The sequence below is a fragment of the Chrysemys picta genome, chromosome 2 (assembly GCF_011386835.1).
Source record: "Chrysemys picta bellii isolate R12L10 chromosome 2, ASM1138683v2, whole genome shotgun sequence".
Classification (NCBI taxonomy): domain Eukaryota; kingdom Metazoa; phylum Chordata; order Testudines; family Emydidae; genus Chrysemys; species Chrysemys picta.
The window spans coordinates 4560441-4580645 of record NC_088792.1 but is presented as its reverse complement, the minus strand read 5'-3'; the positions used below and the strand labels follow the sequence as shown (position 1 = coordinate 4580645).

General features: G+C 48.0%; 1 protein-coding gene across 24 annotated transcripts in view; it reads right to left on the bottom strand.

Moving 5' to 3' along the window:
* Nucleotides 1-20205, bottom strand: part of LOC101933332 (KAT8 regulatory NSL complex subunit 1-like) — a 141045-nt gene that overhangs the window by 22578 nt on the left and 98262 nt on the right. For 8 of the 24 annotated variants that reach the window (XM_065586702.1, XM_065586704.1, XM_065586701.1 and 5 more), the window contains 6 exons: nucleotides 14157-14322; nucleotides 7958-8119; nucleotides 5823-6013; nucleotides 3117-3238; nucleotides 1999-2053; nucleotides 132-215 (listed from right to left, as the gene is read on the bottom strand). In XM_065586702.1, coding sequence (XP_065442774.1) covers nucleotides 132-215; nucleotides 1999-2053; nucleotides 3117-3238; nucleotides 5823-6013; nucleotides 7958-8119; nucleotides 14157-14322 — 780 coding nt within the window. The remainder of the gene's footprint in view (nucleotides 1-131; nucleotides 216-1998; nucleotides 2054-3116; nucleotides 3239-5822; nucleotides 6014-7957; nucleotides 8120-14156; nucleotides 14323-20205) is intronic. The other 16 variants (XR_010599080.1, XM_042860751.2, XM_065586708.1 and 13 more) reach the window with 5 other exon arrangements.

Here is a 20205-nt window from a genome sequence, read left to right as displayed (position 1 = left end):
GAGGAACGGAGTTTCTGGTGGCCAAGGGTGAGTATTGATGTGAAGAAATACATTGACTTTTCTGATTTAAGCTTTCAAAGCAAGGGCCAACGTGTTAAGATGCTTGATTACTCCAGCTTCTGCCACCCCACCTCAGTGCTGGTCCATGGTCGCAAAGAACTTCTTGTAGAGCTCCTTTTCTCCCACGGTTGCACTGTCATCCTGGAAACCATTATCTGTTCATGAAGATGATGCGTTTTATTTCTTTCTGCTCTCCCCACAACACTCACAAAACAGTCTGCATTTGCTTAAACCATGTTTTTTGGCTCCATGGACTGCCAGTTGGAATAGTGTCTGATTGGGGCCCACAGTTCACTTCCTGGTTCTGGCATGAACTCTATAAAATCCTAGGAATTGAACTCTTCATCTTCTCAGCCTACCACCCATAGATCAACGGGCAGATGGAGCAGGTACATCAAATCCTCAAGCAATATTTTTGATGCTTCCTTAACTATCGCCAAGATAACTGGTCACTCCTGCCATACACTGAATTCGCTTACAATACCTCTGTCTATGCCTCCATCCATGACAGTCCATTTTTTGGCCAATTACAGCTTTCACTCTCATTTCTCTCTAGTTGCCTCTGCAGACTCAAGTTCTTGTTGAGACAGACCTTGTTACCCACCTTCACGAAGTTCACCAGGAACTTATGGAGCATCTGGAAGCCACCAAGAAAACTTACAAACACCATGCTGACCAAGATCACCAAGTTGCACATCTACTAAGAGTGGGTAATAAGGTCTGGCTGTCTGCTAAACATCTCAAATCCTCCCACCCACCCGCCAAATAAGATCATCAATACTTGCGTCCGTTCAAGATCGCTGAACAAGTCAACCTGACTCCAGCTGCCTAAAACTGTGAAAGTCTGTCCAGTTTTTCACATATCCTTCCTGAAGCCCTACACAACAAAATCCCGCTCTGCTTCATGGCCCACTCCCATGGAGGTTCAGGATCAAGAAGGATATGAAGGGCAAGAAATCCTGGATTCTAAATGAATCCGAGGTCTATTTTACAACCTGGTGGACTAAGAGGGTTATGGTCCAGAAGAGTGTTCTTGGGAATCAGAAGGGATTGTCTATGCTCTGGAGCTCATACATGCTTTTCACCAGAACCTATTAAAACTGGGTCATAAGGCCCCTAGAAGGCACCCTTGAGGGTTGGGGGCATTTGCTGTCAAGGGAGCCAGCCGCCAAAGGGTCAGTCTCCTAGTAACACACTGGGCATAGCTGATCCTGGCAGGGGCTACCTAATTGACTACTTCCTGATTGGTGAAGGGGTAGGGCTAAGCTACTACCTGACCCAGAAAAAGCCAGAACTCATGGGCTGCTCAATGCATCCCACTCAACAGCTGCACTTGATCCTGCTTCCTGTATAATGTACCTGCTGTTACTCCTAATCTGCTTTTGTGCCTGCTCCAGTTTCTGCTTCCTGTACCTGTTTCTGCTCCCATTCAGCCCGTACCTGCTCCTGCCCAGCCTGCTCTTGTACTTGCTCCAGGTTCCTACCCTACTCTGTCCCTGACATCCCTGGCTCTGACCCCTGGCTTCCGTTCCCAACTACATCTCTGGCTCACCCATTGTTTCTGGCCTCAACTATGCACCTGGGTGTCCTGATTCGTGGCTCAGCTCTAACCTCCAGGCCTGGCCACCCCCATGGCTTGGACCAGTAGGCATGACCGCCCACGTCCTGGATGTGTTCCTGACAGAGACACGCTTTGACCCTCACGCATGTACTGGCAATTCAATGATTAAGCTGCGTGCTTTGGCTGGACAACATTTACTACAGACTTTGCTTAGTAAAGCCTACAGGCTTAGCAGTTTACACTCAATCTTTACTTCTTCTAATAATACAAAATGCCAATCAGACTTTTTCAGGATGGCTGTTGCTTCTAAAGACATTTATCATTTGTTAGTAGTGCTTGAGACCAGAAACAGTGTGACAAAGTAGATTTTGTCTCACCTCAGAGTCCATATGATCCAATGGCTCCACATCTTTGGGCTCTACCACTCTCCAGCTGCAGGAAAGAACACTCAATGTCAGAACAATTCTGCACTCACTGCCATGTCACCCTCTTGGCTAAGACCCAGAGCCAAGACCTGGCTTCATAGTTACTTCCCCATAGCTACTGGACACTAGCCCAAAGGTGATTAGCTTTACTGACAAAGCTTCCTAGTACAGACATACACACAAACAAGCACACCACTTATCTTGCAGAGCTCCTAGAAGCCACAGATTTAGATTTATCATGTATGCACCAGCCAGTGATATGACAACAGAAGGCTGATAATTTCAATCTCATTGGACTCTGTTTTGACAGGCTGTGAGGGAAGGCAAAAATGGTAGAGCTCATGGAAGTGAACAATGAACAACTGTGGAACTAATGACCATCTCATCAACCATGACCAATCAATCACTTTATCTCCCTTTTACATAAAAGACTTGTCTGTATTTTGTCTACTTAGACTGCAAAGGGCAGAGATCTCTCACTACAAGTTGGAAGTACACTGAACACTGGATGCTGAATAAATAATAGTAATCAGAACCAGGAAATAGGATGTGCAGAAATTCCATGCAGTACTGCACAGCTCTTCCAACAGTCCTCACTCCTATAGCAGTATCTCTGCTATTTCAATCTCTCTGAAACTAGTAATTATACCCTTGAAGCACTCATACAATTCAAAGCTCTTTGCCTGGTCTGCTAATATCCTTACAACGACATATGCCAACAACTGAACAAGAGACTAATTTCTCTTGCTAATCTTTTTCCATGTCTGGGAATTTTTCAGCCATCAGCCAGGAAGCATTGACCAAACGCAAACACTACTGCCACATGCTAGTTGGCCAGTGAGCGATGCTGCCATGAAATTCCCTTTGAAGTGGCAAACTGCATCCTTTTTGATTAAAAAAAAAACCAACAACAACCAATAAAGATATACTGTCTTAATTTAAGTTGTTCTTTCTTGACGAAAGAGAGAGCTTTAGTAAAAGAGAAATAGCTTTCCCTTTTCACAGCCAAAATAACACCACCCTACACAGAACACAAAGGGAATTATTAATACTTTCCCATATGCAGATACCTTGGTGTTAGAATCTCTTTGTACTGCAGCTTCTCCACTCGAGTGGCTGCTGCCATCGACATTGGGATCACAATGTTATTGATGTCGTAGGAACATTCCACTTTTCTTTTCTTTGAGGATACCTGAAACCACACGCAGAGTGGAAAGGGAAAAAAACCCAGACAGAGCATTAGTGTCAACACAAAAGAACATTTAAATCATACCATGGAAAAAGCAACTTCCCCAGAACAAGAGGTACATGTTACCTAGTATTTAGAGTAATGGTGTAATCAGGATTCCTGAGTTTTTTCTCCAGTTCTTCCACCAACCTGCTGTGATTTACTGGTCACATCAAGCAAATCCTATGGCTCAATTTATTCTTCTCTAAAGTGGGCATATTTACCTATCTTAGTTGATGTTGCCAATCCTAATATTTGTAAAGTGTTTTAAGATCATATAGCATAAAGTATTATTACTCAATTATTCTCAGCAAGTCTCCTCCCCGCAACTGGAATCTGAGCTTGAGCCCTGAGAAACAAAGATTTCCCTCTACTTGTAAATCAGGGTTTTGGAAGTCTCCATACTCAGAGTGGAACAAAAGGCCTCTAAGTTCTAGGTGAAGAGCTCAAACCCAGACTGTGGGTATATCTACGGTGCAAAAAAACCCCAACAGCCTCAAGTCTCAGAGCCCAGGTCAACTGAGTCGGACTTGTGGGGCTCATGCTACACGGCTAAATGTAGTAGTGTAGATGTTCCCAACTGGGCTGGTGCTCAGACTCGAAGTTCTCCCCTTTCACTAGGTTTCAAAGTCTGAGCTCCAGCCTGACTGGGAACATCTACACTGCTATTTTTAGCCCTGAAGTGCAAGCCCGAGTCAGTTGATTTGAACTCTAAGACTTACTACTGCAGGGGTGTTTTTTTGTTTTTGCAATGTAGGCACACTAAGTCAATAGCAGCCAAAAGTTAGGTGCTCGGGATGTCACAGTGATGAGCACAGTGTAAAAAACTTGAAACACAGATGGGAAGACTTGTCCATAACATCCTTTAGAATTTGGTCCAGGAAGCTTCTGAAGAGATTGTTCCACTCCAGAGCAGGCAAGGCTAACAGCCCCAACTTCCAACTCTACCCCTAGACAACTGCAGCCGGGCATTCCCAATGGAGTCACCTACAGAAGGTGGCGCCAGAAAGATGGTCAGCTTCTGGTAATGGAGCTCCAAGCAAGTGAGCTGACAATGTCAGTAGACTCTGTGAGGGAGTCCTCAAAGAATCGTCTACAAATATTTTGGATATAGCAGTGAAACATGAGATGGATATGGAGCAGACAACGCAGGGTGGAGATGGGCCAGCCCTGCTGAAGCTATCTGGGCAACCCAGCAGTCTCCCCATATCCACAGAGGCCTGGATAGGAGCCAGTCAATGCTTATCCTATAAGGGCTTATACAAATGACTACTGTGAGATGTAGCATTCCCCCCTCCCTGCCTCTCCAAAACAGTAAGCAAATATTAAAAACAATTTCCTGTTGATATTTTTGCTTTGTTCAGAGAAGTCCGGAACAATTCCCTTCTCTCCCACTTAATTTATAATTAAAACAAAGTTGAGTCACAGAGCTCACACAAGGATTTGTTTATGCACAGGACTTGCAGAATCATAGAAATGTAGGGCTGGAAGGGACCTCAAAAAGTCATCAAGTCCAGCCCGCTGCACTGTGGCAGGAACAACTAAACCTAGACCATCTCTGACTGGTGTTCGGTCAACCTTTTATTAAAAACCTTCAATTGTGGGGATTCCACAATGTCCCTTAGAAGCCTATTCCAGACCCTCCTATCTAACCTAAATCTCCCTTGTTGCAGATTATACCCATGACTTCTTGTCGTACTTTTAGTGGGTATGGAGAACAATTGATCCAAGTCCTCTTTATAGCAGCTTTTAACATATTTCAGGACTGTTACCAGGTCCCACCTTAGTTTTCTTTTCTCAAGACTAAACGTGCCCAATTTTTTTAACCTTTCCTCATAGGTCAGGTTTTCTAAACCTTTTATCATTTTTTGTTGCTCTCCTCTGGTCTCTCTCCAATTTGTCCATATATTTCCTAAAGTGTGGTGCCCAGAATTGGACGCAGTACTCCAGCTGAGGCCTCACCAGTGCTGAATAAAGCAGGACAATTACCTCCTGTATCTTACATACAAAACTCCTGTTAATACACCCCAGGATCATATTTGCTTTTTTTCCCACAGCTGCAGCATCACATTGTTGACTCACATTCAATTTTTGATCCACTATAATGCCCAGATACTTTTCAGCAGTATTACCACCTAGCCAGTTATTCCCCATGTTGTAGTTGTGCATTAAATTTTTCCTTCCTAAGTGAAGTACTTTGCACTTGTCTTTATTTATGGTGTATGCTTAGTAACAAATTTATAGACCACATATGCTGGCCCTGGTGATAGCAGAGCAAGCACCCTGGCCACTTTGGGTCCTGACTAAGATAACTGAAGCAAGTAGTTGCTACTGTCTGTTTAATATCAAGATCTTTTTAATAAAGGCATTTCCAGACTGTCCCTGCAGCCTACTGGCAGACAAGGACTCCCCTCCCATAGCTTTGGCATAGGGTGTCCACTATGAGTCTAGCATCTGTTGGCAATGTCCAGCAATACAGATGTTCCCCAGCTGCATTAAAAACTGCTCCCTTTTTTAGGTTTGTTTGACAGATTATGTTCTGACTCACCGTTGTTGAATTAGCAGTGGAAGGGGACTGGCTGGAAGATGGGGCTGGAGGAGTTTCTAGATACAAAGATGGTAGGTGGTGCATCAAAGGACTATGTTTATGTGTCTGAGAACCAGAAACGAGCAAGCTGTGATTGTCTGTTCCTTTAAGCTGCCTCTCCACCTTAAACAATGAACCTGTTAATAAAGCACATGAACAGAGAACCCAAGTAAAGCCAGAGTAATTTGTTCATAAGTCATTGCTGCTCCTATCTGTAAATCCACCAGAACCCAGCTGGGGAATGCAGTCTGTATTGTGGAAGGAATGCTAAAATCAAAGAAATGGGGAAAAATCTACAAGTCAGAAACCCCAAGTGAAACCATCAGCACTGCACAGAATTAAACAGATCACATGTGAAATTCATCTTTGCTGGGTGTTTGCAGTGAATATAACTATCAAAAACAGTAGACTCCCCTACAGTATGTCCAAAAAGTGGCCACCAAGAATTTTCCTCATATGTTGAACTGATCACATTAGCCCCATCTTTGAATCACTCCCTTTTGTGTATCACATTAATTTAAAAAACACTATCGACCACTACAATTAAGCCCCATAACACTACTCTGAGGAGGGGAAGTGATATATAAAGATCTTTTCACCCACCACTAAAATGCAGCAGCTGATCAAATTATCTCAACCACAGTACACAGTTTTAGGACAGGAAGTGAAGAATGCCACCATAGTCAACTGAAACAGCACAGAAAGGCTGATGTGTCCTCTCAAACATGAATCAAAGGAAGTGAATTATTATCAGAGAAAACACTGAATATGCACTGCTGGCAGCAGTAGCATTTGCTACATAAGAGAAAAGCTCTCTTTCACACCACTGGAGAGAAGCCAAGATTAATCCCTGAGCAGAAGGGACCTAAAACAGAATACTACAGCAGCTATTCTAAAGCACATAGTAAAGCCATGGAAACTGACACAGGATGCAAGACTGATGGAGTTTATATTTAAGTGTAATAGTTTGCCTTCTTTAATAGGTTCCTTACACCTAGAAAGGAGAGTTATTTCAGTGCTAACAGCCTGACCATTCTCTACTCAATGCCTCTTGAACCAGCTATTGGATGGATGACATCTACAGTCTTTGCAAGTAACCTCCTCTCTCAAAGAGAAACAAACAGACTGAAAACAATGGGTAGGGTAATTAACTATTGTTAAGCCAATGTGTATAGTGCTTTCCTTTTCATACAGCTGAAGGCACAAAGCTGAATGCACATGGGATGTGCACCAAATGCCAACCACCACACTGCCTGGATCTGTATTTTCAGCATAAAGTTCTTTTCTTAAAATGTTCTATGGTTTGTTCATGATAATTCGGATCAACAACTGCAAAACAAATAAGTACGTCAGAGTCAGCAGCTGTGGGCTCCATTATAAGAACTCTATGGACATGTCTGCCTTGCAGGCTGCACACTACGCGTGTTATTTTCTGCAAGTACGGGGTATAAGAAAATATATTCTTTAAAAAAAAAATTAGAACACCCACTGTGGTACATTAAACAAGACAGGATGCTATAACTGGAGTTTAATTCTTTCTAACATGGAATTAGTTTTTAGTGTTGGGAGTTTCTGTCAGCTTTCCTAAGAGCTTAACTTCTATGGATAGTTTTAATATCATGCACTTTAATGGGCTAAAAGAAACAGGAACCTAGAAAAACAGAAAAGTGTACAAGAGAAGACAGTGAAGAGCAACAGTGGCAGCTCTGAACACAACTGAAACAGAAATATTTGGCAGGAATTTGCCAGGCACTCTTGGCAGGTGGATACACACGTGCTTTGCTTTAACACACACAAGGATCAAAAATATTTCTCTTCTTTGATTTGCTTGTTAGTTCATTCCCAATCATGCTGTCTGGGTTTCTGCAGTAGCCATTTATTTGGTCATCTAACCAAAAGCTGGCTTTCCATTGAGGTGGTGAGAACTTCTGCAATTTGCAAGATGCCAAAGCTAATCACCACCTTACATTTATGTACTGAGTTTATTGCTACTTTCTACAGAAATGACAGGAACTGTAGGCTACAATGTAGGGTTGCACTTTGGTCACCTGTTAAAACCTACACGTAAATTTACACCCCATCTCAGCTGAACTTACTGGATGCAGAGAGAGGTGATAGGCCTAGCTTTGGGAAAACGTTGGTTAGATCTTGTGGCTTCTTTCCAAAATGGGACATCTTCAGAGCCTTGAGCTTATGGCTCAATCTATGCTGCCTGTCATCTCTTAGTAAGGTTTCAAAGTGCAAGTGAAGAGGCTTGTCTGAAAATAAAAACAACAGGTTATTCTAATATACACGAATCCTCTCTCCCCATACACAAACACCACTGTTGTACAGACATAATTTGTAATTAGCACCTGCCAGTACTGTTAAATTCTATACATAGGAAAGTCACACATGTAGCTAAGCAGTTACAAATCATACCCCTTTTTTTAATCTTACGCCCTTTGTCACAGATGATGTGATACAGAAAGTTCAGCATGAGTGGCCCCAAAATAAAAGCCTTCCTTCAACAAAGCAGCTGGTCAGGACAATCATGGAATTTGGCATCTTGCCTCAGTCCATTACCTCTCCCACTATGCTGGCCTAAGCCATTTCCAACTACACTATCATTTTTGACACTGGCCTGTCATTGCCTGAAAAGCTTTAGCAAAGGCTTCTCATATTTCATCTCCTATTGTCTCTCTGTTCTTACTGTAAAAAGCAAGTATGACAAGGTACAACAGAAATTAACATCAAACACGTCTGAAATAGATGCTTTCACCCTTGCACATTGGGGAAAAGTATACCCTTCCAGTTGCTTACCCTGCCTTTAAGCCCTGTGACAAATATCTTGTCCTTGCAGTTGCCAAAACCTCTTGCAAAGCAAGAACAATTACTTACTCTACAGTAACTGTGGTTCTTCGAGATGTGCACCAGAAGTGGAATACATGTGGAGAACACGTGTGCCTCATATGAGATAGATTCTTTTGGAGTTTGCTGGGGGTCACACCTGTGCCCTAGATACCCTCTCACTCTCCGCAGCCAAGGGCATAAAGGAATGAGAGTGGTCACAATCACCCTTCAGTTGCTTCCTAAATCAGAATCTAGGTGATACAAGACTCCACGGTAGTGGTGAAGAAGGGCAGGGAAGGTTGTGGAATACGTGTGAACAATGCATCTCTAAGAACCGCAGTTATTGTTAACGAAGTAACCATTCTTTTGTGATTGTCCATGTGTATTCATCTGGTAACGTGATCGTCTGTCCAGGAGGTGGGTGCTCAGAGTCTGCTGAAACAGTGAGTAAGACAGCTCTGCTAAAGTGGGTGTCTGATCTGGAGCTCTCCAACAAGCAGTGCTGGAGTTCAGTTCACACCTTCACCCAGCTGGGTGGTCTACAAATCTGAGATTGGAATGCCCCTTAGAAGAGAAACTGCAGAGGATGCTTGAGCTCTGATGGAATGGGCCATAATCTGTGAAAGTGGGTTCAAGCGAGCTATTGCGCAGGATGCCCTGATATAGTCAGAAAGCCACAAAGATAATCTTTCAATGATGCTGATGCTTCATCCTGTCAGAAAAGGCCAGGAACAATCTCTGAGAACTCCTGAATGATCTTGTCCTAGTTACAGTAGAAAAGAATTCTGAGCACATATAAGGAAGGCTACGATTTTGTCACAGATGTCGTGGAAGTCATGGAATCTGTGACTTCCAAAGACATCTGTGACTTCAGCCCCACTGGCTGGGAGCTGCAGGGTCCCGCCACCTCCTGCAGCAGCAGGGAGCTGAGAGATACCCCCGTTGCCTGAAGCAGCTGGCCCGCAAACTCCCTGCCGCCGCGGGCATCGGGGTACCCCACAGCTCCCTGCCACCACAGGCAGGGGGGCCCCTGCAGCCCCTGGCCACCACGGGGAGGCAGGGGGACCCCCCACAGCTCCCCTCCATCGTGGAGGGTCTGGGGGACCCTGGAGCTCTGAGCCCCCAGTGGTGGTGCGGACCCCAGAGCTCCCAGCTGCAGCTGTCCAGTCCCTTCCCATTTTATCATGGATATTTTTAGTAGAAGTCAGGGACAGGTCACGGGCTTCCGTGAGTTTTTCTTTATTGCCTGTGACCCGTCCGTGACTCTTACTAAAAATATCCATGACAAAATCTTAGCCTTACATATAAGGTATGAAGTTTGGCTTCCCCTTGACTACTACAAGTCTTGGAAAAAAATTGGCAGGTGGATCACTTGATTCAGGTGAAGGACCGAGACAGCCTTGGGCAAGAACTTTGGATGTCACCTTGTCCTTATCGCATAATGTTTATGCCATGGCGGCCTGGATTTCCCTTATTCTCTGGGCTGCGATTCTAACCATCAAGGTGGTTTTCACAGACAAGTGATGTAAAGAAAAGGTTGCTAGATGTTCAAAGGGGGAACCCCCATTAACCATGCTCCATGCAAAGCTAGTCGAGATCAGTGTAAATTTGGCAAACCGTCATATAGGTCCAGGAGGTCACGTGTCTTAAGAGCATGAGATATGCCGACTGATGTTGCTAGGTAAGCCTGGCATTGATTGAGGTTCAGCATGGGGAGGAATCTGTCCTGTGGCAAGTAGGATTTTACCACTGATGGGGCATTATTTGACTCCATGAAGTATGTTTTGAGTGAGGTAGGAATGGGAGTTCTCCCTTTTGACTCGAGACCTAAGGGGGCAAAGAGTTGCAGTGTTACTTGAATGGAATTGCTCACTTGTTGAGGAGATCATCTTCTGGTAACCAGGTGTCAAGGTCTCTGTAGATTTGCACTCCTTGTATCCTTAGATAGGCTGCCATAACTGTGAGGCACTGGGTCAATACTCTGGGAGCTGCGGAGAGGCCAAAGGAAAGCACCCTGTATTGATAATGCAACTTTCCCACAAAGAACGTGAGGGATTTCCTGAGGGTCCGGTTGAATAGCTGTATGGAAATAGACATCCTTTAAACAGAGCCAAAAGCCAGTCCTGAGGATCTAGGGTAGGAACTAAGGAAACTAGGGTTAACATCCTGAACTTGATGTGACAGATAAATGTATTGAGTTGTTGGAGATCTAGGATTGAGCACCAACCTCCATTCTTCACTGGGATTAGGAAACAAAGTGAATAAATCTCTGCCCTGGAATTCTACAGGCTCTCCTTCCATTGCTCAGAGCTATAGAAAAATTTATTCCGTTTAACAGTATCTCATGAGGGGGTCCCTGAAGAGGGACAGGGAAATGGGGCAGGGAGAGACTGAAACTGTATAGCATACTCTCATGTCCACAATTTCTAGGATCTACTGGGTTCTAGGTTCCAGGCCTCCCAAAAGCAAAACAAATGGTTCCCAATAGGGTGGGGGACGGATGGGACAAATAGAATACAAATCCTGTGGTTCTATGTGGCTCTGTAATTGAGTTTACAAAGCCCACACTAAACATAGATGGGAGAGGAGAGTCTTCCATGCTTACAGGCAACCAGGCTGACCACACCCCAGCACAGCTGCTGGACCTGCCAATCATGGAGGCATACCCACAGCTGAGACCAATAAGGAAAACAAGCCTAGGAATAAAGGGAGGAACAGCGAGAGATGGGGAGGCAGAAAGGCCTGGGACAGCTGATAGGAGGTTGATGCAGAGCGTATGGCAGGGGAGTAAGGAGCAGAGCATCTCCATCTCTGGAACTTCTGTCTTTTCCTTGGGGGTTTTGTTTATCTCAGCTGGTGTGGGGACTTAGACATCTGTTCTTGGTGCTTCGGTGCCAAAACATCGGTATAGTGAGTGGCATGAGCAGGCTCTTCGAGCTGTACCAAGTTTGTTCAGTGACCTGTCTGGGCCAAGCTGTCAGCAGGACCCAATCCAGACCTTGAACTGCCTCCTGGTTTGGGTCAGCAAGGGAAATCTGTGTCTCCAATCACTCAGAGCAGCGCTCCTTGCTCCCTCTTTCCTCAGAAAATTGTGTTGAGGAGGGTTTAGAGGCTCTCACAGACTCTGTAGTCAACAAGTAGAACTTTCTCGAAGCTCTGGGTGGACCCATGGGTTACTGGCCTGGTCATTTTCTTCACCTCAGGTTTGGAGTATGCCTTCATGGACATCTTCAGGAGAAACACTTAGGTGGGATTCCCTTGCTTTTGGTGTCCTCTTTGAAAAAGAGCAACATGTGGTGCATTTTTCTGGAATATGCACTTCAGCGAGGTAGAAGTCTTTTTCAGTGTCTGTCACCGTATGGATAGCTGCCTTACAGATGGACAGGTTTTAAATCCTGGAAATTTGATTCTGCCATGTCCAGGGCACCCTGTGTTGGGAACACCCCCAAAGTTAAAGACCTTCTTTCTTTTTCTTTTTGGCCAGAGGGCTTAAACTAAACTATATTAAGGAACACTAAACTAAAAACTAGAGCAGCAGTTCTAAAACTGTGGGTCGGGACCCCAAAGTGGGTCATGACCCCAGGGCTGGCTTAGACTTGCTGGTGCCCAGGGCTGAAGCCCTTTGGCTTCGGCTTTGACTTCCCACCCCCCGCTTGGAGCGGAGGAGCTTCAGCTTCCCCTCCCCACCCTGGGGCAGTGGCGCTCAGGCAAGCTCAGGCTTCTTGTAGTCATGTAGTCATGTTTGTTGTCAGAAGGGGGTCATGGTGCAATGAAGTTTGCGAACCCCTGAACTAGAGCAAAAGAATCGCACAGTGCCCAGAGATGCAGACACTGCCAGGGATTCTGTCTCTGCCTCAGATGGAACTGAAGGATCGTTGTGGCTGCCCTAACCTTTATGCCCTCGGCTACCAGGAGCAACAGGGCATTCAGGACACAGGGGCAGCCCAAACACACACACAATCCGGTCTCAGGCACAAGGGCACCAGAACAGAATATATGTGGACAATCACTTGAAGAATAATTCTACCTAAATTTCCTCCAAAACAGAGTGTCTTGTTTTCCCTTCCGAGCTGTAAGAGTCCCCTCTTCCCAGTTTTATCTTCCCAGGCATCAGTCCTTATATAACCACTTGTGTGGTGAAACCTACTCAAGTCTCCCTTCCAAGAGCCCAGTCCTGACCTAACTTTGAATACACCCAGTTTCCAGATGTTCACTGTCCCAAAAGTTAAATTTTAACAATAGTAAATATACTAGAGAAAGTCTAATAGGGTATGTGAAATCGAACAATTCCCGAGTCACCAGCAGAATTTAGCTGACTGTCACTGGCTGGCACCAAACCAATCACATACCAAATAATGAGAATTCAGAGGTGAGGCCTCATCTAGGATAACCCTCAGGGGGAATCTTTTCATCAACACTGGAAAAATAGATTTTCTCTTCAAATACATTTTGGGGAGAGTGCTGCCTAAAAGCCAGCATTGAAATGAGTTTTAGGGATAGTCTACATTGGCAGCGCTTTAACCTGGCTTATGTAGTCACGGCAGAGCGCTGGGAAAGAGCTCTCCCAGGGCTCTAAAAAACCCACCTCCACGAGAGGCATAGCTACTAGAGGTGGGAGCACAGCTCCCAGAGCTGGTGCACTGTTTACACTGGCGCTTTGCAGCGCTGAAACTTGCTGCGCTCAGGGGGGTATTTTTTCACACCCTTGAGCAAGAAAGTTGCAGTGCTGTAAATTGCCACTGTAGACAAGCCCTTAGTTATTTTTGAGTAGGTTTCCTGTTGTTAATTATCCCTCCTACCATTTGTTTCCTTCCACATTGTTCTCTTTTGTGTATGTATGCCAATTAGTTTAGTGTTACTCTAAAGGGGGTGAGACTGTCCCCTGCTGGTTTGCTGTTGCAGCCCATGGAGACAGGGGCTCTTTATGAGGGTTAGACTTTTAGAACTTACTTATTTTTTAAATACAAAAATAGCAGCAGACTTTACTAACAAACACAAGAAAAAAAAGATTAGGTTAAGATTTGGTCTGGCTTTCCAAGTTCCCCTTTTAAAGATCCTATTCCTTCCCTGGAAAGAATCTGGGAGTTTTTCCATGGAAAATGAAGCAGTAACAAAAAGATTTTTCTTTCCAGGAGGGACACTCAAGAGAGGGCTGCAGTGGCACTGTCAAGAGCTCATCTATTTAAACATTAAACAGAGTAAAAATAGCAGTACCCTTCTATTCAGAGCATGGTACGCTGGGACCTGTAGTCTCCATGGGCTGTATCTCTGTATTAAAAATAAGGGAAATTAGGGTCACACTGCAGAACTTTGTGGGTAGCCTCTGATGATTCCTTGCATATATACTACCCTAAAATTCAGTTTAGTGTATTTTAAACATTCTTGCCTGTAAGTGGAAGGAGGAGCAGGACACCTGCAGAATAAGGTCCTTTATTTTATACTAAGAACATGTAATCTACTCACCAGGAGAGAACGACAGTATGGGATGGAAGCCAGAATCCAGCAGTGCTATACGCTCTTCTAAGGACATAGTGTCTGGGTCTATGGCCTGAATAGAGGTTTTACAACCACACAGGATACAAGTGCTGGGCCATTCACAGCTACACTTCATGGTGAGAGGTTTCTGCGGCTAGTGGAAGGGAAAATAAAAAGATCAGCCATCTAAAAAGGGAAAAATCACCAGTGTTTTCTTCAATTTAAGAAGGGATGCTGATATTCAGATCCAGTGTTTCCAGGGTCTGATGTCTACAAACTATGTTTCATGTCCTAACCAAAAAAAAAAACCAAAAACACCCAACACTTTCAAAAAGGAAATATTTAGATAAGTTTTGAAAGATAGACATAACAATGGTCTTGTGGAATGGATCATCTCCAGTGAACCAACAAAAGAGTAAACCAAACACAGACACACAGGTCCCAGTGCCCACTCAGCAGCAGTAACAGCATGTATGCAGGGCACAGCAAGGAATACAATCACCTCTTTGCTCCGGGATTCCACCTCTAATCCTTTGAAAAAATCATTTTCGCTAGTATAAGACTGGAATTCTCCTTGTGGCTGAACATAAAACTGAATTACTATGGTATCTGGTAATTATACCTATATAAAAGACGGTTACTCACCGTTGTAACTGTTGTTCTTCGAGATGTGTTGCTCATATCCATTCCATTAGGTGTGTGCGCGCCGCGTGCACGATCGTCGGAAGATTTTTACCCTAGCAACACCGGCGGGTCGGCTGTGGAGCCCCCTAGAGTGGCGCCTTCATGGCGCTGAATATATACCCCAGCCGACCCGGCGCCCCCTCAGTTCCTTCTTGCCGGCTACTCCGACAGTGGGGAAGGGGGGCGGGTTTGGAATGGATATGAGCAACACATCTCGAAGAACAACAGTTACAACGGTGAGTAACCGTCTTTTCTTCTTCGAGTGCTTGCTCATATCCATTCCATTAGGTGACTCCCAAGCCCAACTTAGGTGGTGGGGTCGGAGTGAGACATTGCTGTGTGCAAAACTGCTGATCCGAAGGCAGCATCGTCCCTGGACTGCTGCACTAGTGCATAGTGTTCTGTAAACGTGTGGACTGACGACCAAACCGCAGCTCTACAAATGTCCTGGATCGGAACTTGCGCCAGGAAAGCCGTCGAGGAAGCTTGGGCCCTCGTGGAGTGAGCGGTGAGGTGCGGTACTGAGACACCTGCCAGGTCGTAGCAAGTCCGGATGCAGGACGTAATCCAGGAGGATAGGCGTTGTGAGGAGACCGGTGAGCCTTTCATTCGGTCGGCCACTGCAACGAAGAGTTGCGTCGTCTTTCTAAAGTGCCTTGAGCGGTCAATATAGAAGGCCAGGGCCCTGCGTACGTCCAGAGAATGCAAACGTTGATCCTGGCGAGTAGCATGTGGTTTAGGATGAAAGACCGGGAGAAATATATCCTGGTTGATATGAAATGGAGAAACCACCTTAGGGAGAAAGGCAGGATGTGGGCGAAGCTGCACTTTATCCTTATGGAAAACTGTGTAAGGGGGCTCGGATGTAAGCGCCCTGAGTTCAGAAACGCGCCTTGCTGAGGTGATGGCTACGAGGAAGGCTGTCTTCCAGGATAGGTACAGAAGTGAACAGGTGGCCAGTGGCTCGAATGGATGACCTGTGAGCTTGGAAAGAACCAGGTTGAGGTCCCACGTCGGAACGGGCTGACGTTGTTGTGGGTACATCCGGTCTAAGCCCTTGAGGAATCTAACGACCATCGGGTTAGAGAATACCGAGGACGCGAGTTCCCCTGGGTGAAAGGCCGATATAGCGGCCAGGTGAACTCTAATTGAAGATATCGCCAACCCTTGCTGTTTTAGGGAGAGGAGATATTCCAATATGAGAGGAATAGGTGCCTGTAACGGGGACGTGGCTCGTTGTTCGCACCAACAGGAGAACCGCTTCCACTTGGCCAAGTATGTGGTCCGTGTTGAGGGCTTCCTACTGTTCAGCAGAATCTGTTGGACAGAGTGCGAGCACTGCTGCTCTGCCTGGGTGAACCATGGAGCAGCCACGCCGTGAGGTGGAGTGATTGCAGGTCGGGGTGACGCAGGCGGCCGTGGTCCTGAGAGATGAGATCCGGGCATAATGGAAGCGGGATCGGTGTCCGAACCGAGAGCTCCAACAGCGTGGTGTACCAATGTTGTCTCGGCCACGCTGGGGCGATCAGAATCACCTGTGCCTGGTCTCTGCGCAATTTGAGCAGTACCTTGTGAACCAGAGGAAACGGAGGGAAGGCATAAAACAGGTGGTCTTTCCAGGGAAGGAGAAACGCATCCGAGAGGGAGCCCGGAGCTCGACCTTGCAGGGAGCAGAACACGTGGCACTTCCTGTTGTCTCGAGATGCAAACAGGTCTATCTGGGGAAACCCCCACTTCTGGAAAACGGAATGTATGATGTCCGGACGGATAGACCACTCGTGTGTTTGAAAGGACCTGCTGAGTCGGTCCGCCAGAGTGTTCTGGACTCCAGGGAGGAACGATGCCATGAGATGGATTGAGTGGGCGATGCAGAAGTCCCACAGGCGAATGGCCTCTTGGCATAGAATTGACGAACGTGCTCCTCCTTGCTTGTTGATGTAAAACATGGCCGTGGTGTTGTCGATGAGAACTAGCACACAGCGGCCACGTAGGAGGTTGAGAAATGCCTGGCACGCCAGGCGCACCGCCATCAGTTCCCGAACATTGATGTGCAGGGCTATCTGAGGTGCAGTCCACAGGCCCTGGGTATGGTGTTCGTTGAGATGGGCGCCCCAACCCAGAGATGAAGCGTCTGTGACCAGGTGCAGAGAGGGTTGTGGGGCGTGAAACGGCATCCCCTCGCAAACCACATTGCGATCTAGCCACCAGGTGAGGGAGGTCAGGACCGAGTTCGGGACCGTGACCACCATGTTCAGGCTGTCCCGATGTGGGCGGTATATTGATGACACCCAGGTCTGGAGTGGGCGAAGCCGAAGTCTGGCATGCCTGGTTACGTACGTGCAGGAAGCCATGTGACCCAGCAAGGTAAGGCACGACCTCACCGTGGTAGTTGGGAAGGCCTTGAGCCCTTGAATGAGGCTCGTGATGGTGCAAAAGCGGTTGTCTGGCAGGATGGCTTGTGCACGCCTGGAGTCTAGAACTGCGCCGATGAATTCTATTCTCTGGGTAGGTTCTAGAGTGGATTTGTCCTTGTTGAGTAGGATGCCCAACTTGTTGAATGTGTGCACTATTATGTGGACGTGAGCTCGAACTTGCTCTTTGGTGCGACCGCGTACCAGCCAGTCGTTTAGGTACGGGAACACCTGTATCCCTTGCCGACGAAGGTACGCTGCCACGACAGCCATACATTTCGTGAATACCCTTGGGGCCGAGGATAGGCCGAAGGGAAGGACTGCAAATTGGTAGTGCACCTTGCTTACCACGAACCGCAGGAAGCGTCTGTGAGGCGGGTAAATTGCGATGTGAAAGTATGCATCTTTCATGTCGAGGGCGGCGAACCAGTCTCCAGGATCGAGGGAAGGGATAATGGTCCCCAAAGAGACCATGCGGAACTTCAACTTTACTACGAATTTGTTGAGTCCGCGCAAGTCCAAGATGGGTCGCAGACCTCCTTTGGACTTGGGAATGAGGAAGTAACGGGAATAGAATCCCCTGCCCCTTAACTCCACTGGAACCTCCTCTATGGCCCCCATAGCAAGGAGCGTGGAAACTTCCTGTATAAGAAGTTGCTCGTGAGAAGGGTCCCTGAAGAGGGACGGGGAAGGGGGGGAGGAGGGGGGGATTGAAGAAAACTGGATAGCATATCCCCTGTCCACCGTGCGAAGGACCCAACGGTCCGAAGTTATAAGGGACCAGGCACGGTGGAAATGGGAAAGGCGATCCCGAAAGGATGGGGCTGGATCCTGTGGGATGACTGGGGCGCCGTCCTCGACCGCACCTTCAAAAGTTCTGCCTGGGCCCTGAAGGTGGTCTAGGTGGCCCCTGGTTCTGACCAGGTTGAGGGCCGGTCCACCTTCTTCTACCACCTCGCCCTCGCCTCCGGGTCGAGTCCTGTCTCTGACGAGGCGGGGGGGGGGGGGGTAGAAGCGCTGAGGCTGCGGTCTAAATGGCCTGCGCTGAGGGCCCACAACATGCATCCCCAAGGAACGCATGATCGTCCTGGAGTCCTTGAGGCTCTGCAGGCGAGAGTCCGTCTTTTCTGAAAACAGCCCTTGTCCTTCAAAGGGCAGATCCTGCAGGGTTTGCTGCAGTTCCTGAGGCAGACCCGAAACCTGGAGCCAGGAGATCCTCCGCATAGCGATACCTGAGGCCAGGGTTCTCGCAGCAGAGTCCGCTATGTCTAAGGAGGCCTGTAAGGAGGTCCGAGCCACCTTCTTACCCTCCTCCACCAGGGCTCCAAACTCCTCCCTGGATTCTTGGGGAACCAACTCCTTGAACTTCCCCATAGAGTTCCAGGAGTTAAAGCTATAGCGGCTCAAGAGCGCCTGTTGATTAGCCGCTCTAAGTTGCAGCCCTCCGGCTGAGTAAACTTTACGGCCGAATAAATCGAGGCGCTTAGCCTCCTTCGATTTGGGCGCTGCGGCCTGCTGACCGTGGCGCTCCCTTGCGTTCACTGATGCCACCACCAGTGAACACGGCTGGGGGTGGGTATACAAGTACCCGTAGTCTTTAGACGGGACAAAGTATTTCCTTTCCACCCCTCTCGCTGTGGGTGGGATAGAGGCAGGAGTCTGCCATATCGTAGATACATTGGCTTGTATCGTGCGGATCAGGGGTAACGCCACCCTCGATGGGGCATCCGCTCAGAGGATATTCACGATCGGGTCGTGCACCTCCACTATCTCCTCTGCCTGCAGGCCCATATTACGGGCCATCCGACGCAGAAGATCTTGGTGAGCCCGAAGATCTATTGGAGGTGGACCTGTGCACGATGTGCCCGCCACTGCCTCATCCGGAGAGGAAGAGGAAGATGCCTCCGGTGGAACAGGATCCAAGGGAGGGTCCTGGTCTCCCTGCTCCTGGGCCGGAGCATCACCTGCGCTTGAGTCAAGGGCGTCAGGTGGTGCGGGCACGGAAGCCTCCATGCCCCCTGGCGGAGGCCGAGAGATGGTGGACTCCGGGGCCCTTCTAACAGAGTGACCGGAGCGAGAGGTCGAAGCAACTGGAGCCCCTTGCGCCTGATGGTACGCCCACGGGGTCCAAAACGACCAGTGAGATGGGCCATGAGAATGGTCCTCTGTTATGTTCTGCCAATGGCCCAAGTCCTGTTCCTCGGCTTGCCCCTGAGGGGGGTATGCCGATCTCGAGAGGTCCTCCGAGGAGCGAGACCCCGATCTCGATGGCCATGGCGGTGCCGAGAGCGTCGAGACGATTCCCGTGGGCTGCGGTGCCGCACGGTGCCGGTCTGGAGATGATCTATCTCCACGCGGTGCCGGCAATCGGTGCCGGGACCGCGACCGGTGCCGATGACCTCGTCGGTGCCGGGAGTCGGATCTGGACCTCGACGAGGACCTGGAGTATGCCCGGTACCGGGAGCGGCCTCTCGACGTCGAGCGTCGACCGTAGCGGTGCCGAGAACTACGTCTCGACGTTGATCGGTGCCGACGATCATAGCGGTGCCGAGACGTAGAGCGGTGCCGCGAAGAAGATCTTGGCCGCGAGTACGACCGGTGCCGAGGTGATATTCGGTGCCGGGACTGCGAGTGGCGTGGGGACCTGCTTCGGGACCTGGATCGGTGCCGAGGTTCCAGCCCTTGCGATGGAGGGCGCATCAAGGCAGGTTTCCCCCTCGACTGGACCGGGCGAGGCAACGGTGCCGTCGGTGCCGGTGGTTGAGGCGGTGCCGGCTCCGTGAGAGCTATTAAGTCTCTCGCCGCCGCGAAGGTCTCTGGCGTCGACGGGAGGCACTGTATCACCGCCGGCCTCGGTGGAGACGCCGTCTGCACCGGACTCAACGGCCTCGGCGCCGGAGTCGACGGTGCTGGAGGCACCTGTTTCCGGTGCTCCACCGGCG